The 14,706-nt window shown below is 48.1% G+C and overlaps 4 protein-coding genes across 4 annotated transcripts; 1 reads left to right on the top strand and 3 right to left on the bottom strand.

The window, feature by feature from the left end:
- Positions 1-8,178: 8,178 nt before the first annotated feature.
- Positions 8,179-9,028, bottom strand: F4813DRAFT_395888 (uncharacterized protein; the record flags this gene model as incomplete). Its single annotated transcript, XM_049247758.1, has 2 exons — positions 8,179-8,703; positions 8,798-9,028. The coding sequence occupies 2 exons, from the start codon at positions 9,026-9,028 to the stop codon at positions 8,179-8,181; spliced, it is 756 nt and encodes a 251-aa protein (XP_049100126.1).
- Positions 8,788-9,352, bottom strand: F4813DRAFT_357587 (ankyrin repeat-containing domain protein). The gene has a single exon (XM_049243137.1). It carries the CDS (start codon positions 9,341-9,343, stop codon positions 9,068-9,070), a length of 276 nt encoding a protein of 91 aa, XP_049100127.1. The 5' UTR covers positions 9,344-9,352; the 3' UTR covers positions 8,788-9,067.
- Positions 9,353-11,340: 1,988 nt separating this feature from the next.
- Positions 11,341-13,729, bottom strand: F4813DRAFT_55875 (WD40 repeat-like protein). Its single transcript, XM_049248643.1, has 2 exons — positions 12,986-13,729; positions 11,341-12,880 (listed from the first exon to the last, which is right to left on the bottom strand). The coding sequence occupies exons 1-2, from the start codon at positions 13,228-13,230 to the stop codon at positions 11,686-11,688; spliced, it is 1,440 nt and encodes a 479-aa protein (XP_049100128.1). The 5' UTR covers positions 13,231-13,729; the 3' UTR covers positions 11,341-11,685.
- On the top strand, positions 13,628-14,547 carry F4813DRAFT_55839 (uncharacterized protein). The gene is made up of 2 exons (XM_049248642.1): positions 13,628-13,914; positions 14,008-14,547. Exons 1-2 carry the CDS (start codon positions 13,761-13,763, stop codon positions 14,517-14,519), a joined length of 666 nt encoding a protein of 221 aa, XP_049100129.1. The 5' UTR covers positions 13,628-13,760; the 3' UTR covers positions 14,520-14,547.
- Positions 14,548-14,706: the final 159 nt, after the last annotated feature.

A 14,706-nucleotide genomic window follows, 5' to 3' on the forward strand; every position in this document is an offset into this window, starting at 1 on the left:
GGAAGCCGCCCCTGAAGAAAGTATCTCCCATGACATTCCTCAGGAAAACATCTCACAAGAAACAGTCTCCAGAGAGCTTTCCCCGCAGGAACTTACTCCCGAAGAGTCTGTATCTCATGAAGCAGCCCCTAAAGAAACTATCTCCGAAGACCTGGCCTCCGAAGAAGTTGTTAAAGAACCCACGCAAGACTCAGACTCTCGGGAACTCGGTTCTGAACAGTCTGCTTCCCAAGAACCTATTTCCCAAGAACCTATTTCCCAAGAACCTATTTCGCAGGAACCTATTTCGCAGGAGCCTATTTCCCAAGAGCCTATTTCACAGGAACCTATTTCCCAAGAACCTATTTCCCAAGAAGCCGTCCCCGAACGACCTACTGAAAGTCTTGCTTCTGAAGATCTCGTTCCTGAAGGCTCAGACCCCCAAGAACCCGTTGTCAAAGAGCCTGTTTCCCAAGAAAATGGCCCTCAAAAAGCTGCTGCTCAAGAGCCCGCTCCCCAGGAGTCAGTCAATGATGATCAGAACCCACCACAGGAACCTGATACCCAAGGTGAAATTCCGGTAGTATCCCAAGATGAGGTAGAAAACTTACCAGAAATATCCACCGAAGATGTTGAGCAATCCACTGTCCCAGAGGCAAATTCACCTATTAATAGTAGTGATAAACAACTACCGGATCAGCCAAATACCCAGTCCAATGCTGATAATGACAGCAATGAGCAGTCGATTTCCGAATTAACCCCGGAATCCACTAGTGAGCCCGTCCAAGAGCCCGCTCGGGAAATAACTCCTTCGGAGCCGACTATCACAAACGAGAATAATTCATTAGACCCGCTTCTAACAGATTCGAATGATAAGAATACAACCGATGCCACCGGTTCATTATCTGAGGATGAATTTGTTATCGTCGATAAAATAGACGGTGAAATGGATGAGGTTGTGGACAGCCCGGAACAGCGGGAACAACCAGGCGATGAGAAACCAAATGACTCCTCACAACTAGACCCTAAGGAAGAACCTCATATTACAACCCCGAATGAAACCGCCAACCAGGATCATCAAGGGGAGGATGGGGGTTCGTCACCTTCTGATCAATCTCAGGAGCTTCTAGGAAATGGGGATGACGACACATCTAATAATGCGCTGCCTCGTGATTCTAGCAGTTCAACCGCCGAAGCAGACATTGTGAAGCCTGTGGAACCATCTCTCCCAGAAGACACTACATCAGCTCAGGTAGACAATGAACATGAACAAGAGGTCAAGAAACAAGAACCCGATCAGCATACTAGCATTCTCGTCGAACAGCAGATCGACTCGCAAGATGGCGTGGAAGCTCCCAAAGACGAAGACAAAACGCCCCAAGAACCCACCCCAGAGGGTTTTAATGACCAAACTGCGGATGCCAATACTGAATTATCAGAATCCCAGGTCGACAGCAATTCACAAACCGCCGGTGTAAAAGAAAAAGAAAAAGAGAAGCCTATTGATCCCAGCGCATCCAGCCCAGAAGTAATCGTCGAGTCTGAGGACCCAGTCCCAAAAGATGATTTAACAGAGGCTCCCCCCGATGTCGGGAAGGAGGTTGTCGAAGCGGAAGCATCAATTGAGCATGATCCCGACAATGGGGTGACTCAGTCAACCCCAGTAGACGAGGTTACTCTTGATGACCAGGCAGCTCCTAAATCCGAGGTGGCAGCTTTGAATGACATTTCTCCCAGCCAATCCGACTCTGATCCCAATGAAATTACCCCTTTAGTCGAGACCGAATCGTGCCCAATTGCTCCAACAGAACCAGAGTTGTCTCAGCAGGTAGAAAACAAACAGGAATTTGGTAGTCAGCCAGATCTTGAGACTGAATCCCCAGCCAACTTCCTTCCAGAAGATCCTGTAGGAGTGCCAGCCAGTTCGCAAGACGCTGAGAAGCAACTAGATCAAACTTCACTCCCTAGAAATGAGTCGGACGGCGAAAAAACACCTCAAGAGGCTACAAACCTCGGCGAAACCAACGGTGAGGAGGAGGCAACATCTATGGAAATGCATTCTCCAGACCAACCAGCAGAGCCAGTATCGGTCGATTCCGAGACAGAAAACCACGCTGACTTTCAATCTACGCTTCCTTCTAGCCTTGGACAAGAAGGGCAGTTAGATTCAAAATCAGGCCCAATTCTAGAAGAGGCCGAAAACCCCGACGAAAACGAAAACCTTGGAGATACAGGGGAGAAGAGCACAGAGAAGCAGGAAAAGGCCCACGAGATTCCCCGTGAAACTACAGAGCCCGTTAAGATACCGTCGGTCATTTCACAAGATCAAACCAACCTAAATCAGACTGAGCCAGGTGCTTCAATATTAGCTGAGCCAAAGGAATTGATATCTCAACCACTTACCGTGAATTCACAGGGGTCTGAGACTGAGGATAAAGGAGAAGAGGATATTGACGAAGTACAGGAACAGGAGCCCGCGTCCTCGCCTTTACCAACGGAGTCTCTAACCGGCCCCCTGCAATCGTCTACTCATGAAGACGGCGAATCGCGAGGTGTAACACTTTCGGAGTCAACCTTGGTTCAAGAAACTGAAACTAAGCAAAATCTGGATTCCCACGACGATGCAAGTTCTGGGTCTTCACAAACTCCCCCTGTTCATGAACCGGCCACTGTCGAAGAGCCGGAACCAGAACCAACACCGAGTGAGGTTATTCAGGAAAAGCCAGCCATCCCCGAAAAAGAAAAGGCGGAGGGTCAGATAGTTTCCGATGAGCAAATTGTCGTCGAACAAACATCCGTTACCCCTGCTGATGATCAAGTCTCCGTCGGAAGCCAGAATTCTCAAGACCATGTCTCTATTGACCCAATATCCAAAGAGCAAGCCATCACAGAGGACCAGCCAAAGGAAGAATTCCTGACCGAACTTCCTGTGTCAAGTCAACCCCAGGGAAACGAGGCAAAAGAAACCGCAAATAACAACAGCCAAGCTGTTCTAGAAGGGCCCGCTATTGAGGTAGCAGATAAGGTTGATAAGGAGTCTGAGGCTTCTGAGTCAATTCAAGGGCAAACCCCTGCCGAGTGCCAAGTTCCTGTTGACAAAACGCCTACCGAAGACCAACCGGTAGAAGATAAACATACGGAAGATACGCCTCCAGAGGACCAGGTCCCTGCTGGGGGTCAACCCCCTATCGAGAGTCAGGCCTCTATCGAGGACAAAGAGGTTATAGAGAATAGCACACCCGCTGCTCCCAACACTTTGGAAAGTAATTCTAGTGATGCTATTCCGGTAGCAGTTGACTCGCCTACGGAACAGTCGCCTGATCAGCCTCCCAAGTCTGACTTACAGGAACCTCAAAATCACAAAGTAGAGACTACGAAGCCTAGTGACACCTCAAATGAGTTGGATGAGGAGCCTATAGTTTCTGAACCCACTGAAGGCCAAACCCCTGATAAGCCAGTCTCCGAGCCTGTTGCAGAGGCTAACACTGAACAGTCCTCTGACGAAGGAACAAAAGGAGAGTTACTGAGTACCGCTATCGTGCTAGATAATTCCCAGGAGAACGAATTGAGCGAGGATACAGATCCTAAAGATAAATCCATTCCGGAGGAACCAGAGGTAATACACATACAAGACAACCAGAATGAGGAGTCAAATACCCCCCTACCAGATCCCGCCACCGACGAACAAGTTTCCCCACGAGAAACCAAGCTATCGAGTGAGCCTATTGTTCCGAGTCAGTCACAAGAGAACAAAGATACAGAGGCCACCAGTCCCGAGGAGAAGGTCGTCTCGGAGGAACCAGAGGTAGTCCATATACAAGACAGCCAAAGCGGAGAGCCTGGTTCCAATCCATCAGATCCCTCCACCCAGGATCCAATTCCTTCACAAGAACCTAATCCCGCAGATCAAATTTCTATAAGATCGGATGATAAGGCAGAAAGTCTACCGAACACATCTTCAGGCGATAATACGCAACCTATTACTACTGATTCAAAGCCTCCCATCGATAATAGTAGCAAGCAACTTCGTACCAAGGATTCTGAGGGTTACGCATCGGATAAAGGCGTCGACGATCCTGAACAGCGGGGAATTACGCCTAAGGAGCCATCAGCTCCTGTCACTTCCCCACAGCTTCCGGAGAATAACGATGATAAAGCTGTCAACGGAGCTCAAGCAGAACCAGAACTGGTCCAACCTACAGAAAGCAATGAGCCAGCTAAGGCGGATGTGATTGCGGATATTAAGGAGGTCACAATCGACAAGGACCCTACTCGTGGCACGGACGAGACGCTTAATCTTGAGGATGTACCCAGCCTCGAAGTAACAGGAAATGACTCGCCCGCCGCAGTTGAAGACTCGGCGCCTCCATCCCACGACAAGACAGATCAGAGCACCGAAGCAGTTCAACAGGAAGCCGAGAGCCCAAATATAGCTAAACCTGAAAAAGCCGAAAATTTATCCAGGCAATCACACAGTGAAACCACTACACCAGATCAATCCCGAGCCCAGGAAGATGCTACAGGTCTTTGGGACAAGCCCATACCGGAAGAGTCTTTCAGTGACACTACTGTGCCAGATCAAGCCCAGAAAAATGAAGGGGTGACTAGAGCTCTAGGCGACAAAGCTGTTCTAGTGGAGCCTGTCATTAATAATAAGCCAGGGCCTATAGGAGCGCCCAAAGAAAATGCCAGAGTAGTCGAGGATATCAAAGCTGAGAAAATACGAAGCGATGACGAGAGCAAGGATACCGTTGGGCCCATCCCGACTGACGGTGGACCAGTCCGGAAGGCCTCGAAAGGTGAGGATCAGTTGTTTTCAAGTTTAGTAGGAGATACCCCTGGCGTTAGAGCGAATGATTTTGATGATACCCCCGAGTCAGTTCCAGAGCATTTGTTTTCAGTTGAGGAGGTGGAGGTTTCAAGGAAGGGCAGTCAAGATATGGCAGATGGGCCCGATTCAATCCAGCTCGGTAAAAGTTTATATACGGACGAGCTATCTCCGGAGCCTCAGGAGGATATTGAAAGCCTCATTAGATCATTGACCCAGAATCACCCTGAGATGCTAGGCGAGCAGAGCAAAGATATCGAGCCTATTTTTGTTTCTCCCCTGGAAGTCCAGGATGCACCGGAGACTCAGAAGCAATCACTTGCACTTCAGGACAGTCCTAATGAGGAAATGGAGGCGTTCCCAAGAACACGACTCACAGAAGATGCATGCATCCCTTCCCTAGCGGACGACACAGCTTCTCCGCAAGTACAAGAAGATGAAGGTATTAGTTCGGAAATACCAGAAGCACTTAAACTTAATACTAAGAGTGGCTCAAAAGATCTTCCCGAAATCACTGCAGATACTACAAACGAAGATGAACCTCCACCCAGTGATAATAAGGAGCGGACTAGTGAGGAACTACAAGAAGCAATTCCTGAAACATCTATCCATAATGAGCCAATTGAAGAACTTCAGGATTCGAGCTTTGTCGATATTTCCAGTGTGGACCTTGGGAGCAGCCCAGGACTCACACCCCAAGAACCAAATAAGGATGGGGATCACGATATATTAGCCTTCTCGAAAGAATCGCAGCCTAAAATCAGTGGTGTGGTCGCCTCTAAGCCATTAGAAGCAGGCCAAGATTCTAGAAGCAAAGAGTCATCACCCCAGCAAAAATCCGAGTTCGTTCCGTCCGATGCGCCCGAGGTATTAGATATAACAAAAGCTTCCGGTGTTCCACTAGCTTCTACGAAGGTGAAAATGCTAGCAAATAACTTAGAGGCCGCAAGGGATCACTCAAGCATGGTCAAATTAGGAATTTTCAGGCCAACCGCATTTGCAGTCGCTGGTGGAGCACTTGCTCGCAGACCCCCGTCAGAGAGCAACGATGAGCAAGCAGCGTCTAGTCTACCACTCAACTTTGCAGAGGCCCTTATAGAAAAGCCAGCAGAACCTGAACCAGTAGCCGTATCCCGCGATCTCAGTTCGTTAGAGAAGTCTATCAGCTCTCTCCCCAGCGAAGGCAACGAGGGGTGCAGTTCGCCCCAAAGACCGTCTGAGCCAGTCGATCCTTTCGACAAACGCATACCTACCAGAGACGAACTGGACCGTGAAACCAAAAGCGTTCGGAATGACCCCAGCCACCAAACCGCTGGGGTCCAACAAGAGTTAGCTCGTGCTGTTACACCCGAGTCGCCAGAAATAGTAGCATCGACTATATCTCTCTCTGAATCATTTACAGTAATCGAAAAGGGACCAATTCCACAAAAGAGCAGCAAGCGAACACTTAGGCCACCTCTAGTGCATTCAAGTACTCAGACTGAAGACGACCTTGACTTTGGCTCTCAACCAAGTTGGAGTTTCATCAACTTGGCCGACCTAGAACCTCGCTCAAAAACTCCAGGAGTCATTCTACCAGATCCCACAGACTCCAAAGCCAAAGCCTTAGGGCGCGCGAAGAGCGTTAGAAAGCGACGCAGGCAAACACTTAAGCAAGCTGAGGAAGCGGTAGCAGCCGCCGTTATATTATATGCTGCAGCTCAAGAGCTTAGCCCATCATCTAGTTCTCTTTTAGGTAGTCCCCAAGTCGAGAACAATGCAGTTGAAACACTAGAGCCGAACCAGAAAGGTGCCCAGGAAATTGATGGTTTCTTTTTGCCGGGTGTTGTAACAGGGAATCAGAGCGTTGGCCAAAATGATTATTCATTGCCCGTTGCTGACCTGTCTACAGACGATGAAGAAAAGAAATCGGCAGATGAGCGACATCATAGGCACCGACGCCATCACCATCATCATTCCTCCCGATCGAAAGATATCAAGGGCAGCGGTGAACACCTTCACCCTCGCAACACTCGTATTGAAAATAACCACTCGATAAAGTCTTCTTCCGATCGCTCGATCCCTCAGACACCTAAGAGAGACAGTGGCTTTTCTGTTGAGAGTTCGCGCACTACCGATTCCTCAAACCGCAGGCATCGCACCCCCGAAGAGCAAGCTGCCCATGAGAAGCGTAAGGAAGAGCGACGTGCTGCTCGTGAAGCGTACGATAGGACACGGGAGGAGAAAGGCAAGGACTTGGAGGCGCCGCCAAGCGATCGGCACTCTTCCTACCGTAGCTCAAGACGGCACAGTCTATCGCACTCAGAAAAGTCGCAGACTGAGAGGCGTTCCGAAAGATCCCAGCCCGAAAAGTACCCGGAAAGGTCTCAGCCTGAAAAGTATTCTGAAAGGTCCTTCTCGGAAAGATATTCCGAAAGACCCCAGCCCGAAAGGTATTCCGAGCGATCTCACTCCGAGAGACACCCCGCGAAGGAAAGTGCTTCGTCCTCAAACAAGAGGTTCTTCGACATGAGGCACGGCGAAAGCTCTTTAGCACCAAACCACGTTCCTCGCACCAGAAGTAACAGTAGCAACGTTCCTCCTCCAGTGTTCAAAGAGCCATCGAAATCATCAGGACTCCTTAGACGTACCAACACCGGCAAATCTAGCAGGTCTCACCGAGAATCCGGGGAAATCCCCCGGCCCAGGAGCCATAGGTCTCACGACCACGACCACGACCATGACCATGACCACGACCATGACCATGACCACGACCAGAACGACTCGCCTAAAAGACGCAGGTCCGAAGCAAAGATTAGCGGCTCACTCGAGTCCACCAGTTCCAAAGCCACTCCTCCCTCGCCGACCAAGGACGAGCATAGACAGTTGAGGCAAAAGGAGCGGCAGAAAGCTCGAGAGGCCACCGAAGCTGCCGAGGCTAAGAAAAAGTCTGGAGGGATCCGCGCCGCTTTCAAGAAGCTCTTTTCTTAGGGGTAGGACTAATACAAAAGTCCTAAGGAGAAGCTTGGTGAGATTGAAAAAAACAAAAAAAAAACCGATATGATTTAACGAATTTTGGAATTCTTGTAACGCTAATGAGACCATGTTTTCGTTTCATTTCATATGTCGGGATAAGAACCTACGCGGGTTCTTGTTATGATGAAACGCTACTTCTCAATTGTATTGTCACGATATGTATGAAAACATGTATGAAAACATGTATGAGGATCACGCTTTCATAGGTATTTATGATCTTGTTCTAGTATTCTTCAAGCATATGAACTTGAAGGGATATAAAGGAAGCTAGGTACCCTACCTAGTCTAAGTATCCGTTATAAATACATAAGGGGTTTGTTTCTTGGTGTGTAAAATGAATGTTTTGACAACCCAACTCAGTGTTCTGTCATACTTGCTGCTTCTATACAGAATACTTCGTCAATTTCCGCAATTCGGCCAATACGAGTACCCTGTACAGTAATTCGTGCTTTTTTCCCGCTGAACTTGATGTCCTGCAAGCCAAGACCTGATTCCTTTGCAACCCGAGTCTGGAGGTCTTCGGAGCTCAAGTTCACATCGTTATGGAATATGACATCCACTTCGACTTCATCTTCCAACCCTTCAAGTACAGGCGAGACTTTGAGCTCCTTGCGGTATATATCTGCATAGAGGACCGGAGCCAGTTGGCGAATCTTGGCCAGGCTAACGTCTGGATAGCTGAAAAGACGTGTGTTCATCGAGACGTACTTGAGGGGCACGAGATTGGCATCGGCTAGGTCCTGTCTCTTTGACGTCCCGAGCTTTTTGTCGTCGGTTTGGATTAGTACGTAATTGGTCTCGGATGCGTCCTCCTTTGGCTTCACCGAAGGGTCGAGAAGGTTCCCGTTGATGCGGATTGGGAATAGTGGCTTCAGGGCAGTCTAAAACATAGGTAGGGAAGTTAGTCGGACGGTTCAGGTCATATACATAGGTAGGTAGGTAGCAAACCAGCTGCTCCGTTTTGTATCGGCGTACCTCTTGTTCAGCATCCATGCTTCCTCCCGGGGTTGCATGTCCTTTATCTCTGTGCTGTCCGTTCGCGATATCTGGGAACATGGTGATGTTACCAGACGGATGATATTGCGGTTTGCGTAGAAGCTGTTGTATAACTATACGATTCCGGTGAGGTACAAGTTCGGCCGGTGCAAACCCATCATCGTCTTTGGCTTCTACATCAGCTCCAGCCTCGACCAGAATCTTCACCATTGTCTCATGTCCGAGGCCAGCTGCCATGTGCAGTGGCGTCTAGCCATCGACATCTCTGCTTTCCATGTTACCTCCATGTTTGATTAGAAGTTTCGCGGCCTCTTCTCTTCCTAGGTAAACTGCAACGTGCAGTGGTGTCCAGCCGCTATTATCCATGCTTTCTATGTTAGCTCCAGCTTCGAGCAGAATCTTGGCTGTTGATTCATCTCCGCTATTGATTGCAGAATGCAGCGGTGTCCGACCAACCTGATCCGTGATATTTGGATCGGCGTAGTAGTCGAGAAGCAGCCCTACAATCCCGGATTGGCCTTTCATCGCCGCAGCATCTAAAACCGTCGACCCGGAAGCATCCTTGGTATTTGGGTTGGCCCCGGATTCAAGTAGCAGCTTTACCAGGTCGCGGTTTTTCTGTCTGGTAGCGATATGAAGAAGAGTCGACCCGGATGCATTGGTAAAATTCAAATCATCCCCTTCTTTTAAGACGGCACCGATCCCCGCGGGATCTCCGCGATCAACCATGTCGAATAATATTGCCTGAATTCTTGAATCCATTATGCTTAATGAAGATGGACATAGAAGAATGATATAAAGGTTAAGATGTAAGCTTTTGACGCACCATTAGAAGAAACAAATATGTAGTATAAGACGGCCTATTTTCCAGGAAGTCACAAGCTGATTTCGGGTAAAAGTGTAAGCTAGAGGCGTCTTAATATTGAATATAGAAGCGTATAATTAAAGGAAGCTACATTGTACAATCAAACGCTTCTCTCGAGATAGAGTTCATAATTACATGTTTATCATAGAAATTAAATCCGTTCTTTATAGGCATTATTCCGGTCATTCTGTCAAGATATGAAATATTGTAAGAGAGAATTTATGCTTATCTAGGTAGCCATGTATGTAGTTTACCTATAGGCAGATGAGTTCTATCGTGTAGGTTACCGTTTCTTCTATGCATACGATACCGACGAGCCCCTATTAGTCAAACCAAACGAGAAGTGCTATCCTACTATAATTCTACTTTACCCAAAAAGCCAAGAGTGCATCCTCCACGTCTTTTAAAGAGACCCATACATACCAAGTTCAAAGCTGGTATAAAGAATAGCAGCATATACAATCTAGCACAAGTTATATACATATGTACTACATAAGTATACACAAGCCCGTTTCTATACGCCACCACATAACCACATAATACCGAACCGCCAGTCTCTATTAAAGCCAAGCGCAACGGCTTTACCCCAGTCCTGCGAAACATGCATTAGACAAGACCCGTCGTTCCGCTAGGCCACGTTACCAGGTAATTGCTTATACGAGGCAACCAGGTTGAGAACGAACCTATTCACACGATATCATATAATATACTAGGTACCTAGATAGAAATAGATAGACGGTCAAGTTGATCTACGTCGATGGGTTCTTATTGGCTGGCCAGCCTCGTAACGATATAAACGACTTACAAGTAATGTGCTATAACATGTGATAACAGTCACATCGCATACTTAACTCCACCTCTACTTAACAGTAGGATTAGACTAGCAGGTACATCCAGTGCGCAGTGCTAACCACTAGGTATGTTTCTCTGTTTGGAAAATAACTCAGCATAGGTACCTGAGTTGATAATTGGGTTTAAATTGTAAAGTAATATTGTACGATATCGTATATATGATTGGGCTAGGAGTGTATGTGTAGACTGGTAGAAATACGTAGTCCACGGAAAACTGCATCAACTAATAGTCTTAGGTCAGCTTATTTCATTTCCAATAGTCGTTGCGAATTGGCTCCTCACATGACGTGACATATGCCTTTCAGAACACACGAACCATTGGTTGATCAACCCTAAATAGACAGAATTTATCAAGGTTCGTGCAGTTCGACAGGTGCATATGCGAGGGTTAGTTAGGATGCCTGCCATTGCCTGCCTCTATATTATTAGAAGAAACAACTTTCAAGACCGCTAAAGGGGGGGAGGGGGGCGTAGTTGACCGATAGTACTGACATGTCAGGATCGCAGCGATGTCATGCATACATATATGTGTGGATAGCCTATATTCTCGCCAAGGGGCTAGAAATCGTATGTGAAAGATGATAATAGTATCTCATTAACCACGACGCAGAGACACGTGTTGGTCCTTGCCCAGACCAAACATCTCACGCCTCAAACCAGCCGGAAGCCAAGAACGTGGCTTCTCCATGTTAATTATGTTTGCTAAGGATCCAAACTATCTATGTCTTACTACTCAGTAAGACATTATCGTATCTGCATGATCTTTAGATTCGCAGTTCTCTTCCCTCGACCTGGTTGGATTTGTAGTTTCCCTTTCAGGTTAGGTACCTGAGGACGACGAGTCCCGCTATATATGGGTGGAGCATTTGTGAGGGAGCTGGTGGCAGCAGGAGGGACCAAGACGTTGTAGATCTGTTAGAGCAGCGGTGAGATGATGTTAAGGTTCGCTAGGCCCTCAATAGGCCCTCAATAGGCCCTAGAGGGGTCTGGGTTCCATCTCGTCTACGAAGCAGCCAAGTCGTAGTGCATATAGGAACTTACTTGAACCAGCAGGTCCGCCGTGTTCCTTCAAAGCATTCTGATTGGTGTTATCATTGCGAAAATCGGCGAGGTTGAACGGCACATCCTTCCTGTTCCTCTATCGCTAGCCTTAGGTGAATGTGATCTTCTTGCCCATCAAATTCTTGAAGACATCATCGAGGGCTTTTCGCTTCTTAGCCTTGTCCTTACTGGCCTCGTCTAGGGACTCGTCCTCATCCTCATAATCATCGCCTTCTAAGCGGGGTAACCACGCCCTGATTTGACCATCGAGGTGAGCACTAAAGATAGCACCGGCCATATTGCTACCACCCATGACGCCGCCGCTTGAGCTGCCACCGCCGCCTGCTCCCCTCCAGACTATGCTAGCAATTCGATTCTTGGTGGTACGTTGGGCACCACTGACAGATCTAACACCCGCCACGGTTGGACCAGTTCCTCTCAGTTTCGTGACCACGTGGCCATCATGTAAGTCCAAGACGAGGATCTCAGTCTCATTAGGCCAGAAGAGCAATTCTTTACCCGGGTGAGTTAGGCCCGTTGGTGATGTAAACATGGTAATGCTTGCTAGTTGGCTGTTCCTGATGCTTGGTCCAAAGCTCGCGAGTGTATTCTTCCCGGTAGCGGCATCCCACACACGGATACGTTGGTCATGACCTGCTGACACGATGTACGCTCCATCGTCCGTCCATGTTAGACCATTCACAGGGGCAGTATGCGCTCTCGCAGAGGCTCGAGTTCTGACTTTGCCACTGGCATCTATAAGGCCGTTATAATATAGCCCTAGACTATCTTCGTGATCCAACATGCCAATAACCCCACCAGCCCGACGAATATCCCAGACTTTGACCGTTCCGTTTACACTACCGGTAGCGAGGACATGCTCGTGCCTGGGGGACCACGCAGCGGCCAGGATGGCACCTGAGTGGCCAGGTACTAATGTTTGAATGTTAGAGCCAGAGCGTAGATCCACCAAACGCACAGCAGGGTGCTGCGTTCCACATGCGACTAGCAAGTGCGAGGCAATTGGTGATATGGCATGCGTATATGCCTTGAAACCGAGATTAAAGGAGGCAGAGGCTGTAGCTCTTTCTGTAGCCCACACTTTTAGAGTTTGATCGTACGATGTTGAAAGAAAAGCAGCCGAATCGAAGGGGTAGAAGGAGAGATGTGTGATGCCAAATTTGTGGGTTTGGTCCGAACGCGAGACCTTAGCGATAGGGGTATGAGTATGGGCCTTTGAGGCATTGCTACACTGCTCTAGGTCCCAGAGCTTTATGGAGGCATCTAATCCGCCCGACACGAGGCTGAACTTGTTAGCTTAAGTAAACTACACGTAATGATAGATATATATAGGTACCTAAGGTAGGTAGGTAGGTAAACATATATTATTTAGCTGCAGAAGTACTCACATTCTGCCGTCGAAGCGATCGAGCGCTAACGCGTTAACACCAGCTTGATGTGACCATAGCGTAGAAGTGGGATCGGGGGCTATTGATCCCTCCTCATCATCTCTAACAGCAGTACCTCTCTCGCCGCCATCGAAGCGAAACTCAGGTGCAGGACGAAACGAGTGCAAGAGTTGTGTCGTCTGTACCCTGGCGAATACATTAGGTCCAATGCTACCGATGGACCGCTCAAAAAGAGATTGATTCATTCATTAGAATAGAAGACCACCACGGTCTACTTTACTCGAGCGAGGAACGAGAGCGGTACAATATGGACAGGGAAGTAATTGCAAGTGTTAATTGGAGATTTGTATATAAGTGTTGTTGTACTAAATTCAGAGCCGCATTTCTAGTTTGTAGGCGGGGACAAATACTGGAAATATTACGTAGTTGTTGGTACGTAACTTTAGCGCCCCCCGCCAAGCCTAAATTCCGTAGTACCAAAAAACACGTACAATACAATAGACAATAATCAGAATATACCTTAGGTACCTGCCTTATACATAGGTATGTACCTACCTGGGTATGTACAATCCCAAGACAACTTTAAGTAAAGTTCGCTTCTAGAAATTACACCATTTCGCCTTGTGACTTCGTTGTGATCACCGACGACCCTTAGCGTTTTGATACAAGTGGATATTGAACTTAAGATAATGAAGACCAATGAGGATACAACCCACAGAGCTACTTTACTATCGCCTAGCGCTTGAAGTCAAGCTTCATAATCGACAGGACATATATGAAGATGTCATCTAAAAGAGCCAAAGAGAGACGCCTCATAGCGCCTCCGGAAGTGGACAACGTTACAAAGACCGGAACCGAAGCTAATATCCTAGACGAGCATAGGTGGAAGCGCAAGAGAAGAAATGCCAATGTCTACGACGCGGTAGCAGGTTCGTAATCCCGGATATCTTATTCGTCTACAACTCCCCTATCACCGCATATTCGTGGCATTCTAGGCAGATGTTGACTGGCTGCATTGCTAGGTCGAGTCACCACGACTCTCCCTTTAGATGATGGATCCGAGTCCGAGATACCCTCTCATCACTCTCGGACTTCGCGAGACCACCGCCGCGATCCTACGCTCGCGCCAGAAGAAGTCCTATTTCGCCGTATTCGTGCACCCGTGCGCTATGCCGAAAAGGACATCTATCACGCCCACGAGGAATTACAAGGCGGTGGTAGAGGCACGCTACCCGATAGTGATATGCTCAAAGCGGTCCATAGCTATTCTAGCCACTTCTACGCGGCACTTGCTATGACCCGAGGTGAGCCGGATGCCCGAACTATTGATGAACAGAGCATGGACGAGACAGCGCTCTTAGCTTTTGGCATATTACTCGAGGAGGCGAGCCGGAGCGCTCTCGGTCGAACGGGAGACTTAGTATTTACCGAGGGTGTGGCAACAGAGCAAGACGGAGAACCGGAGGATGGTGATGATGATGATGATGATGATGATGAAACTGTGGGCTTTAAGGCATCGATAATGGGGCCATGATAGTTGAGATCGCGGAGTAGCAATCTTAATAACGCAATAAGCTCAATGAGGCCTCTCAGCTCCGAAAGCTGCACTCACCAAATCGGTGTGGAATATCCACGAGGTTTGACCGACGGCACGTCCTCGGAGGCTTTGGGTTGCAGCGCCGTTTGACAGGGCTCGTCTCCCATATTTCCATTTCTAATAA

This window comes from Daldinia decipiens, assembly GCF_022478715.1.
Source record: "Daldinia decipiens strain CBS 113046 unplaced genomic scaffold F4813scaffold_14, whole genome shotgun sequence".
Classification (NCBI taxonomy): domain Eukaryota; kingdom Fungi; phylum Ascomycota; class Sordariomycetes; order Xylariales; family Hypoxylaceae; genus Daldinia; species Daldinia decipiens.